This window comes from Hydractinia symbiolongicarpus, chromosome 9 (genome assembly GCF_029227915.1).
Source record: "Hydractinia symbiolongicarpus strain clone_291-10 chromosome 9, HSymV2.1, whole genome shotgun sequence".
In the NCBI taxonomy this organism is placed as follows: Eukaryota; Metazoa; Cnidaria; class Hydrozoa; order Anthoathecata; family Hydractiniidae; genus Hydractinia; species Hydractinia symbiolongicarpus.
The window spans coordinates 28,764,591-28,776,908 of record NC_079883.1 but is presented as its reverse complement, the minus strand read 5'-3'; the positions used below and the strand labels follow the sequence as shown (position 1 = coordinate 28,776,908).

Genomic DNA, 12,318 nt, shown 5'->3' with positions numbered 1-12,318 from the left:
CTTGGGACCGTCTGTAATAATAACTATCTATCTACTATACGAGCTAACTGTTCTATCTGTTTCAATGTCTAAACATATTGACTTTCATATTCGAAGATTTTTGTCAAAAAGTCGGCCGTTTTTCACGACTTGTTGTTTACACTGCCTAGTAATTTTTGACGAACTTCTCCTCTCAGATATTTAGTTCGTTTTAGAATAAATACTAAAAAAAAAATAAAAAATTAATAAACAAATGATTAGCAAGGGTGGAAGAAAAAATGTACATACTTGGTTTCTCTGATTCGCTATCTCACCAGCAAGGCTATCTTAAAACAAACAAATGAACAAGCTATCAACAAAATACATTGATACCTTTAGAATGTCCCTTTATTTATCTTGAAGTATATGATTGAAGCTAAATAACGTTTTTTAAATTATGATTTGAACTTGTATATTGAAACATTGATTTTATACATACTTGTAATATTGATTGCTCTGGTTTGATTATCTTTCAAAGTATCAATCTAGGAAGAACCAATTTTTTTTTATTTTATATATTCTGAAAAAACTTAAAAGTTTCCCTGTGAGAATCAATTTTCTAGATGAGCGTTAGGCTGGTAGTTTTGTTCCCTTTACTGCTTTTTCTATTACGTAAAGCTGAAAATTTTCTTTCTTATTACTAAAGCAAAATTGAGATTTTTGCTTTTACATACGTTTTTTCCGGGCTTGTTTTTAAAATTAGACAAGTATTAAGCAAATATGAAGTGAAAAGATGAAAATAAGGAAAATTTAAAAAGCTGTTTGGTTGAGAAAATGATGGCGTCAGTAAAAAATAACAACTTTGATATTGTTTAGTTTGTTTTCCAAGTTTCATAACCATAGCCTTGTCCTTGCTTAAATTTAATGAGAGTTGTAAATTACCACTCCCCCCTTAAAATGAAAACCAAAATACCCTCCCTATATGGGATTAAAGAAAAACAGAGGAATCTCACTAGTTTTTATCAAAAACGCAAGAAAAAATATTGTGTTTCCAGTTTTGCAGATAAATTATCAACATTACTTGCCTGAACTAATTGTCTGCTTATGACAACGGTATTATTATCTAAAAAAAAATAGCATTTTTATTTGTTAGTGTGTGTGCCTATTTGTTCAGACTTGTTTATTCTTCTGCTTGCTTGCTAGGACATTTTTCCTTTTTTGTCAATCTGTCTCAAATATAAAATTCATGATTACTTAATAAATTTTGACATTCAAAAGCCATTGCTTAAGATTATGGACAAAAATGTAGTATTAACTTCACGAATTAAAATTATAAGGCTAGCACAAGTGTCAATAGAAATATTTAACGCAATATTTTTTATGATAATTAAATATTCTCTACCTGTTTTTGAAGATAATTCATTTAGTGTTCTGTTAACCGAGATTATCTGTATAAAAGAAACATGGTAATACAAATAGAGAGTACATAGGTTATTTCATATCAAATTGGTCTGGTTTAAAACATTTATGGGTCACAGTCATTTTATTAGTATAAATCGCGCGTGTTAACGAGACAGGGTTGTTCTCTTTACAAACTTTGATAAACCCTGCTTATAAAGCAGCCTTTTTTTATGTACGCGCTAGTGAGGTGCAAATATGAGAATAACATGTAAAACCTAATATTTAACACCTTTCATAGTAGCGTCATATTCGTAAACTATAAAACGATGAAACATACGTGCATATTAAAATCCTGAATTATATTGTCTAAAATAGAAAACACGTTGCAGTGAATTATTCTGCGAAAAGAACGAAAATTAGTATAAGAATGCTATATTGCCTCACCCGTAGATTGAGTATAATGGGATAATGATTTGGTAATGAATTTAGTCCAAAAATGTTTATATATATTTTTAAAAATATATTTTTAATTTTTATATTATTATGAAATCATTCTTCCAGATTTAATTAATTGACTGTGCGTATTAATGTTTTCAATTTATCTTTTAAGTTGAAAGCAGACTTTGGTTTTAACATCCAATATTTACAGTATGTTTTTTTTATGCGAACTTTCATGCCACAACCATAGACAAAATATGTTGACCCAATCGAATATGAAAGATTATCACCACATCTTTTTCTATATCAGCCATCCCGGAATCCAAAATTTCATATGTATTTTATCTCTATATGTTGTCAAAAGTTTGCTAATATTCACCACGTGCAGGACTAAGGAACTTGGTTGTTTGGTTGTGAATTTATAAACATCTTGCGTAGTAAACACCAATGTCTTGATGTAGGGTAAGCTGGTTTGTCTCGCAAGTTGTTGTGAGACAAACTTAACAGTCGACCAAGCTTTTTCTATGATTGCAGCTTTTAAATTTATTGCAAAGAGTATCGCTACAATACGATTTCGTTATAAGATTTTTCAAATTAAAGAAACAAATTCGGATGGCCACTAAAACAACTTGACAATGATGAAGAATTGCTCCTATAAACAGATTTTGCACTTAAAAGTATACCTACATTTTCTTTATGCTGTCGCATTTCTGAAATCAGTTTACCTGAAAAATATGTAGAAATAAATTTCATTATTAAATATAAAAATGCAAACTTTAGTATAAAGAAATGAAAAACTGGGATCGTCGTATATGTAGTTTTTCTTTTTATTTTTATCCACTTCCATTTTGTACTTTTCGCACATTGTTCTTACTATATGATTGTGTGATTATTCTTACCTGAAGTCAGTGTTAAGTCGCTCAACGAATTGTTTATATATTTCACCTAAACATAAAGCATAAATCAAGAATGTAAAGCAAGCGAATACAACTGAAAGAATGCAACTTATGTACCAAAATTACCTTATTTTCTAAAATATTTGCCTCGCTTTTGATTTGTTCAGCATCTACGAGTAGGTTATTTGTCTAAATTTACGTTCAATGAAATATGAGATTTACCAACAAGACTTGATGATGCGATTCTTTTGATAAAATGCAGAATATCGCAGTAGCTGCTCTTACATCGCAGTAACTACTTATTAGATTGGTTCACGCCCCTGCTCTTACTAGTAACTTGCACAAATTATCAGTACATAAATGACTGTGACCCAGATTAGAAGCAGGTAAGTAATTATTATTTCAGGCCAAATAATTAAATATATATTAACAGTGAGTTTATATCAAAATAAAGGGATACAAATTTACCAACAAATAATTGATTTAAGATTCTTCAACATTTAACATCGACATAAAGGTGTGCTTTATTTAATTTTTTTTTAAAATTTCGAAAAATATTGCAACTTAAGCAAACCTTGCGTTCAATGTGAACCGTTGTGTTTTGTTGTTTAGCAATTTTTTTATCCATATCTTCTCCCTAGCAAATGTAAAAAGAAACCAATTTTTTAAAAGATGAAGTAAGTCGTATAGTTTCTTTCTCGCGATGACAACTTAAATACAATTTAAGCATTTCATATATACTTCTCTATTCACGATCACGCATTTCTTTTAACTAATATAACAAAAAAAACTAATATAAAAAAACACATGCTTACTTTTTCGGCTAAAGTGTATGTTGCATTTAGTGTCTTTATTACTGTTTCATTGAGATATGTTGTCTGAAAAGTAAATCAATCACACTAGTCGTTAGCCCGTGGAAAAATACACGGGTTAGCTTTGTATGTTGCATTGCGTGCGTCTCGCTACTTGCGCAGCTAAGCTACCATTTTGCGTGACAGAGAGACAGACGGACAGACGTATACGGATATTATAATATAGACTATTATCTAATTTATTTAAATATTTCTGTATTGATTTATAAATTCAGTGAATTTTTTCCATTCACTAATACACCATTCAATAAAATACAACAATAAGTTGTTGAGGTCTCTCCAACGTCTTCCGTGTCGGGCCATTAGTCGTCACGTCAAATACTTTGAAAATACAGTACAGAGGGACACCTCTAAACCGACTATAGTAACTTCACATAGCAATATTTACAAAGAAAGCGTCTAAACCCTTTAGGCTTTAATGTTTAAAAGATAGTTTATTCCATTAGTTCATTTTTGTAACATTGCTATATATTCTAATTACCTGTTTTTGTAAATCCTTCGCCATATTTATCTGTTTGTTCAGTGTCTCACTAATGTTTTCAGCCTACAATGAAATAGTAATAAAGATTTATAGTCAGCCTTAGGTTCAACTATTTTTTATATATGTTGTTATTATTTTTATACTATTAAGTAAATTTCTAAAGTTTAACTCTATTCCTGCTGAGTTAATTGTAGCTTTCTCAACGTTGAGGAAGCTGGGATGATTCGCCCTTCCCCCCTCCTTTGTAATTTCTACAGTTGTTATGCGTTGGACATGAAAGCTACATGTTTATCCGTACCTAAAATAACAATATGGTCTAAAAATTGCTTATGTCAGCATTTTTGTCAATAACGACATCAAATCTGCGAAAATTTAAAATTCAGAATTGTTTCTATAGATGACTTGCCAAAGCTTACAAAATTTCAGGACAGATTAGTGGATTTTGATACATGCAAATACACTCTTGTAGTTAACAAACAGGCCATACATACCGTATGGCCTGTTTATTAACTAAAAGCGGTTATTATTGTAATTCCTTTTTTTGGAAAAAAATGTAAATGGAATTGAAGTTAATCTTTGAACAACCCTTTTTTAAAAAAATTCTCCACCAATTTTAAGCAAATATTTTGCTTTCTGGATAAATTGCTTTGACTTCTGTGACCAGTTGATTACATGTTCAAACCTACAGGGATGAGTGCGTATGTCTATTGTTCTCAACGAAAAACCAAAACCTTGTGTCTCACTAGAGAGTATTGACAAAAATTTGACACGCTGACTGAAGTATTATCCATGATTACGTCTATGTCTATGTAACCGCTAAAAACTTGTATTCAGCGGTTACATAGACAAAATTAAATGTTCGTGATTTAGGCTGTCGTTCTTACAGCCGTCTAAAATTAAGAACGTGTTAAGAACTCGGCCTGAATTCCTTCATAGCTTATAAGATACTGTGAGTCTAGAATTAGTAATTCTGCTCGTGTATTTTTGAGACAAAACAAACTCCAAAGACTGAAAGTTCGTGACAAATTATCATTACCATATTAGCTAATGATAATTTGTTAGACATTCTCATAAAAATGTAAATTTTCACGAAAAAAGGCCGATTGAGAAGAAAGAGATGTTCTAGTTAACTCGATTTAACTCGTTAACATATTTTCGATAAGTCCAACATGGTAAACATCTTGAAATTGTAAATATTGCAGTAACAGTTTAGTTTTTTTATTTACTAACTTTAATACATACATCATAAAATGTAGGGTAAACCAATTTTATTTTTTAACAAGGAGCCTGGAGAACCGACTTTTTGTTCTTCGTTTGTTAGTAAGGTAACAGAATTGCTTTTCATATACCTGTTTTTTTTAGAGTATTTATGTTGTTTTGTTGCAAAAAAATGTTGTGTTCAAATTGTCAACACACTAAAAGATAAAACGTTCTTCCTACATTCGCAATAATTTCTGTAAAATATTTTTGTTGTACCTCATTTGACTAGAAACACATTTTAGGTTCTTTGAATGAGTGCATAAAAGGCATAAGAAGGAAGTTTACCTTCTCCAATAAATCGCTTGTGGCTACGATTTGTCTCGCTAATGTTTCATTCATAGTTTCCGTCTACAACAAAGAGTACATTTTACTATGGCGAAGAAAACAAAATTAATACCTATGGGTTTGTTTTTACTTTTTTTATTTCTGAATTTTCCAATAGATTTTTAAATCGTCAAGCCAAGGTAAAAAGTCGTTATTATAAAATAATAGATATAAACGCCAATGTTTATTTTGTTTTATATGAGAAGAGAACAAAACGAAAATGTAAAGGGCTGATTCCACGCAACATTCTGCTCGAAAAAAATCGATCTGAAAACGTTCTGAGTAGGCACATTAAAAATTTCAAATTTTTTTCTCAAAATTTTTTCTCTTTTTTCCTGTTCAAGAGTGAGTGTAAATATTCTGAAACGTATTCAAAATCGTGAAGTGAAAATGTTCTTATCCAATTAAAAAGCGCAATAGTTGCTGGTAGAGCAATAATGTAAAAATGTCTGGTAGAAATTGTTCAATTACAATATTAGTCGAGAAATTAGCCCTCAAAAACAAGACATAAGAATCAGTCTGTTCCTTTTTGGGATAAAATTTTCCAAAATTATGGAACATATTGCCCTTTTTATTTTTATTTTAATCCACGAAATAGTAGTATTTAATACTGTTACCTTTTCCAAGAGACCGCTTGTGGCAACTGCTTGCCTTGCTAAAGATTCATTCATGCTTTTCGTCTACAAAAAAAGAAAATCTTTTGCATTTTGTTTTTCTGTTGTTTTTCAATTCATATATTATTTACTTTTAAAACAAAGTAGGAGAGGATATCTGCAAATTTATTTTCAATTATTACTACCAATAATATACTTGACAAAATTCCGTGCCTTACTTATGTCATCACAAGCAACACGGACACAATGACTTCATAGTCTATCCCATTAATCAAAGAGAAACAATAGAATGATATCAAAGAGCTACCTGATTTTTTAAGATATCTGTTGCGTTTTCTTGGACCAAAATCCTGAGCTTATTTTCACGATTCTGTAGAAACAGAAAAATTGATTTTACGATTACGTAACAGAACAAAAATCAAGTAAGCAAGAAATTTCTCGCCTGCTTGATTGTTATCAGTTATAAATTATTTGGTAAGATTTAGGTTAAATTAAAAAACGGATTTAGAGTAAATAAAATTAAATGAACCCTTTTGTTTTTTTGTATCGGAAGATTATCCCAAAAAAATTTTAACACATGACTCAGGACCCAAAAATCGTAGATAGTTAAATCTTTTCAAGGTTCCAGACCAAGTTTACTTTCTCTAATTTCCTCCGGATATTTAACAGCATTGATTTTTTTTCTCGATAATTTCTAGTTTTAAAATTTTCATCTTCGATAACTTGAACTTAAATAACTTGAATGATTGAAATGACAAAAATATTACTTTTGAAGAATGAGATTTTCTCTTACTTTAACATCACCACGAGAAAAAAACAGTACTACAGTCTCCTTTTTCAGAATTGTTGACATTCTAAACCATAAATGGTGCTTTTGAAATTGGGGATAATTTCTATAAAATATATCTTGTACCGTTTTTGTGAATGCTTTTACGCTGTAACAAATTACTGCCATTTTGAACATAATATCATTGGAGACTGCTAATATCTAGCTATTTCTCTAAATGGTCATGCAGTAATACATGCCAAAACCCCATAGCCAGAAGGCTTTAAAAGATTCAGTTTATTACCTATCCGATATTGAGCCCAGTTATACAGCGTCACAATATGCACTACTTAATATGGAACAATCCACGTGACGAGGCAATAACTTCGGAGAAATTAATAAAACAGGGCATGCTAACGTCATCAAAAACAAGAATTTGTAAAGAAGTTATTCAGCGTCATTCGCGATAAGTAAACGTTGACGAGTTCGTAGCGAATTTGCTTCATAGAAACAGTATTTTTTAATTGCTTTTGATACGTCCAGAATAATAGTCATGACTTTTAGGTTTGACTGCTTTTTATGCCACAAAGAAAAACGTAAGAACAAAAAATTGAATTTTTCTTTATTTTTTCGGAATAAAGTTTCAAATTAAAGAAATCATAATGTCCCACACTATTACCTTCTCTTGGAGATCGCTTGTGGCTACTATTTGTTTTGCTAATGTTTCATTCAAAGTTTCCGTCTACAACAAAAGAATACATACTTTATTTTTTCTAAATGTGTAAATACTTTTTTAACTTTTTAGAAGGAAGACAAAAAGATACTTTGCGATTTTTTTTGGTTTCTGCTTTTTATTTTCATTTGACGAAGTTCCCTATGTCTTTGAACATGACGATTTCGGAGAGACACAAAGACTTTATAGTGCATTCGTTAAATCGAGGAGAAACAAGAAAATGTGCATAAAACTACCTGGGCTTTTAAAATAACTGTTACATTCTCTTGAGCCAAAATCTTCAGCTTAAATTCGTGATTCTAAGAATAAGAACAACATTTTTGCGTAACAAAAAGCAACTAAAGACAACTGGACTACATCTGCAATCTTTTAACAACGAATTATTCTACTATACTATTCCATTTTTGTTATACTTCGTGAATGTTAATGTAGCAACACAAGAAAACCTTCTTATTTTGTGTTGACAAACTCCAAATGCGTATACTCCGAGGTACATATTTTGCGTTTTACGTTAGCAAAAGTAATAGTTCTTTTATAAAAAGAGTTTTAACCTTTTTCTTTTTCTCTAACCTAGTTCTAAATTCGAAAGTAAGTCTTGCATTATCCGTTAAACCATGTTTTAAAATAGAGTCAGTGACCAAAATGAATTGACTGAAATATCATCTTTGTAAAATGATTTTTTTTTCCTTTTTGTCAAAGCACAATTGCCATGAAAAAGAAGGATGCCAATGGAAGAAAGAGAGAACAAAAGAATGGAAAACCATTACGCACATTTAGTTGAGAAGGGGTACCGTAAACCCGCTTTTAACAATTGTGAATTCTGTATACGGTTGAGAAATAATTGATATAGTGACTTTCCAGTATATTTGTCCCCCATATATAAATGGGAAAGGAATGCGTAATTCCTGGTGTGAGTTGGCGGGGAGCAGCGGATATTTTAAAGGGGAATTTTACAGAAAGTAATGTCTTTTTGGAATTGCGTCATAGCTGACAAGAATTGCATCATAGCTGGGATTTTTTGTGTAATACACTTATCACCATATTAGCTAAAACATTAAAGAAAAAGGTATTATTGAAAATGACTGCGCTTTAAATTGGTAGGCGCGGACATTTTCTAATTAGAATATTATGGTCATAAGTTGCATTAAAATGAAAGGTAAACGATAATGTAGCAAAGTCTTTTCCTTTATTGTCAAATTTGTCAATTTCGTTTGTTATGAATTATACGTGTGCCCAAGATAGTTGTCTTAAAAAATAGTGCGAAACCAAGTAATTTTAAAATTACATAAACCACATGAAATGAAATGTTAGGAACGAAAAATTGATTTCACTAGAATAGTTTAGTCCTCGAAATGTGGTATTCTAGCTAAGTTACCTAATAAATACCTTTTTAGCCAAAGTGACTAAAGAATAACTTTGGTTGTTTAAATGTGACGCAATAAATGCTGTCTAAACGTAAGTTTCAGACTAATGAGAAAGAAAAGTTTTAGATAAATTTGTTACTTGCTGTTGAAAATCATTTCATTCTGACAACTAAAAAACTCTATCGCACATTCAAATGAAATATTGAATATAAAGCCCCAAGAAAAAGTTAACATATGATTTTCAAGGCATTATTTTTTATCACCATTCAACAGAAATCATCCATACCATGTTTCATGTCTTCCTGCACCTCAGGCAAATTAAATGTTAAAAATTCATTGTAAAATACAAGGAATATTTGACCTTATTCTTAGTGGATAACTTTATTTGTTCTTGATTAGTTTCAATCATTATAATAACGTTATTAACTTGAATTTTAACTTTAAAAAAACAGTATTGATAAAAAAACAAAATAAAAGCAAACCAGATCACCTCTTTTTTCTTTTTTAGTTTAAATAATTTTATAACGTAACGCAAAGACTTCCATAAATGCTTTGTAAAGTCTTTGTCTTACTTTGATTTCCCTTCTCTCTATTTTTTTTTGTTTTGATGTTGTGACGCCATATAGTCTCATCATCAGTTGGAGTCAATAAAATTCGGCAGCGTAAATGGAAAGAAAAATTAGCGAATGGCCATCAAAACAATTATCTTTTTTCCTTCAGAAAAGAACATTGTAGTGCTGCAGTTTGATGTGCGCACTTGGAAAAATATCTAATTTTATCAAAGTGCGCATGCGCTAACAAAAAACCTCCTCATCTTTTTCCGCTTTAGCAGCATGCCGAATGACAAGAAATCTTTAGTGACAAAATATTAACATCTAACGTCATACGCCAAGAAAGTAAATGGAAAGAAAAATTAGCGAATGGCCATCAAAACAATTATCTTTTTTCCTTCAGAAAAGAACATTGTAGTGCTGCAGTTTGATGTGCGCACTTGGAAAAATATCTAATTTTATCAAAGTGCGCATGCGCTAACAAAAAACCTCCTCATCTTTTTCCGCTTTAGCAGCATGCCGAATGACAAGAAATCTTTAGTGACAAAATATTAACATCTAACGTCATACGCCAAGAAAGTTATAGCCAAAATTTATACCCTAAGTTTTATTCTCTGTCAATAATTCTTTTTTAGAAAGTGTAACACTCTTAACAAAAATGTTAGCCTAACGAAAGAAATTAAAATGTCGAATGATTTTGATAGATAAAAACATTACAGCAAAGAGAATTGAAATCACGTTTTGCTAACTTAACCTTTAACATTGGGTGAATTATTGGGCGACATCAGTGTTACTTGGATTCCCTTTGTTAATAATGTTTGGTCTTGGGGCAATCAGATCGGGGAATTGGGGTAAAATTAGAGATTAATATTTTAGATGTAGTCAGATTGGGGTGAGTTGTGCTTATATAGAAACGGCTTTCTTGTGATTACGATATTCAAAATTCCACCCTTCCTTGCACACAAATTTCGTTATGTACCCTACCCTTGCTTTTAGTAGGGATGATAATTCTTCTTGTTTTTCCATCCTGTCTAGAACAGCCTTCGTCTATAAAATTAATTCATAGATATATAGATGTATAGACAATGTTACTTATTTTTAGATGAGTAGCAACAGTAGCAAAAATGGCGACAGTTTGAAAAATAAACAAGTGTTACAGTCGCTATGAAATGCTTGTCTATAATAAGCAACACTTTATAAACAGTTATGTACATGAGATTTTACATACCGTTATATTTAAAGACATCGTATTGTTTCCATGTTCCGACAATAAATGAAATAATGCTGAAGTCTAAATAACAAATTGTATTAATATTTTTAAAGTCTGGACTTCATTAGTTGTACTTAACTGAATTTTATCGATGTAAGACATTTATCAATAAATATACAGAGTGTACATTTTGCTGTTGTTGTTACTTGTCACTTAACACAAATAAAAAATTAAAAAAATATTGCAAACAAAAATATGTTGCAGAAAATTTTATATACGTGAGGGATTATATCGCTGAATGCTTTGCTGCTATAAATAGCCTTAACTAATCACAATTTCTATTATTGCCGTACTTCGTCTGTTCGTGGTTTAAAAACAGTGATACGGAACGTACAAAGTATGCTAAAAATGCACAATTTATCGGCACCGAAAATTAGGTAGTATATTGTAGAAACTATGTTCACGAACATAGGAAATTGCAATGTTTTATGTCATGAATTTTACATTCCAAACTAAGAATGAATTACTCTAATAAACATTTTAATTTCTGTGTTATATTTAAAGAAACAACGCTAACACCCCATACCCGATTATTTAGAAGTATCGATATTCTTTTCTCCTCGTTGATTTCCGCCATTATTTAGGAGGACTTGAACACACAAATAGCAAAGGTTAGTTATAGTGGCATCAAAAAGAGTGTTTTTGTAATTTGTGATATTTTACCATTTTGTGTGTAATATTAGGAAAAAAACATAAGATAACAGAGAAAAGCTATTCTGCCATGTATTCTGTGGAAAGCTTTTACCGCCTTCTTTTAACAGAATAGCAATAAAGCGAAGGGGGAGCATCACAAGAAAGCATGCATTACGTCGAGCTACCTGATTCTGCAGCGCGTCTGTGACATTTTCTTGCGTCAATATTTTAAGTTTATTTTTGTTATTCTAAAAAAAAAATTGACGTTATTTGAAAAAGCCTGTCTAGCATAATTAAATGATAGCCGATTTGTATTGACCTTGTTGTTTTTAATGTCATGCTTAACCATTCCCCGTCTTACGCAAAGACGTAACAAACATATAAAAATACACACCACAAATATTTAAAAACAACACAGTATTGACCAATATTTACAATATGTCATTTTGTGTCTGTTATATTACCGATTTCTTTAACGCTGCTGTAACATTTTCTTGATTAAGCATCCTTTCACTTATGTTAGTGAACTAAACACATGAAAATATAAGATTCAATGAAATATGACTTTGATATTCATAGTTTGAAAAAGGTAGACAGACATCATATAATTCACCTTAGCTGTTAGTAGAGATGATAATTCTTCTTCTTTATCCATCCTATCTAGAACCATCTTGCTCTAAAAATCAATAAAGGAAGAACCCTTAATTAATAATTAGCAAAGGTTAATGTTGATAGTCGCGGATCAGATTATGTCTGG

General features: G+C 30.8%; 1 protein-coding gene across 14 annotated transcripts in view; it reads right to left on the bottom strand.

Moving 5' to 3' along the window:
- Positions 1-12,318, bottom strand: part of LOC130656634 (rootletin-like) — a 30,841-nt gene that overhangs the window by 10,222 nt on the left and 8,301 nt on the right. For 7 of the 14 annotated variants that reach the window (XM_057459538.1, XM_057459537.1, XM_057459525.1 and 4 more), the window contains 20 exons: positions 12,175-12,237; positions 12,026-12,088; positions 11,747-11,809; positions 10,887-10,949; positions 10,643-10,705; positions 7,980-8,042; positions 7,690-7,752; positions 6,552-6,614; positions 6,248-6,310; positions 5,592-5,654; positions 4,047-4,109; positions 3,509-3,571; positions 3,268-3,330; positions 2,820-2,882; positions 2,697-2,742; positions 2,485-2,522; positions 1,361-1,406; positions 1,044-1,081; positions 458-503; positions 268-305 (listed from right to left, as the gene is read on the bottom strand). In XM_057459538.1, the coding sequence (XP_057315521.1) occupies positions 268-305; positions 458-503; positions 1,044-1,081; positions 1,361-1,406; positions 2,485-2,522; positions 2,697-2,742; positions 2,820-2,882; positions 3,268-3,330; positions 3,509-3,571; positions 4,047-4,109; positions 5,592-5,654; positions 6,248-6,310; positions 6,552-6,614; positions 7,690-7,752; positions 7,980-8,042; positions 10,643-10,705; positions 10,887-10,949; positions 11,747-11,809; positions 12,026-12,088; positions 12,175-12,237 (1,134 nt within the window). The remainder of the gene's footprint in view (positions 1-267; positions 306-457; positions 504-1,043; positions 1,082-1,360; positions 1,407-2,484; positions 2,523-2,696; positions 2,743-2,819; positions 2,883-3,267; positions 3,331-3,508; positions 3,572-4,046; positions 4,110-5,591; positions 5,655-6,247; positions 6,311-6,551; positions 6,615-7,689; positions 7,753-7,979; positions 8,043-10,642; positions 10,706-10,886; positions 10,950-11,746; positions 11,810-12,025; positions 12,089-12,174; positions 12,238-12,318) is intronic. The other 7 variants (XM_057459527.1, XM_057459529.1, XM_057459532.1 and 4 more) reach the window with 7 other exon arrangements.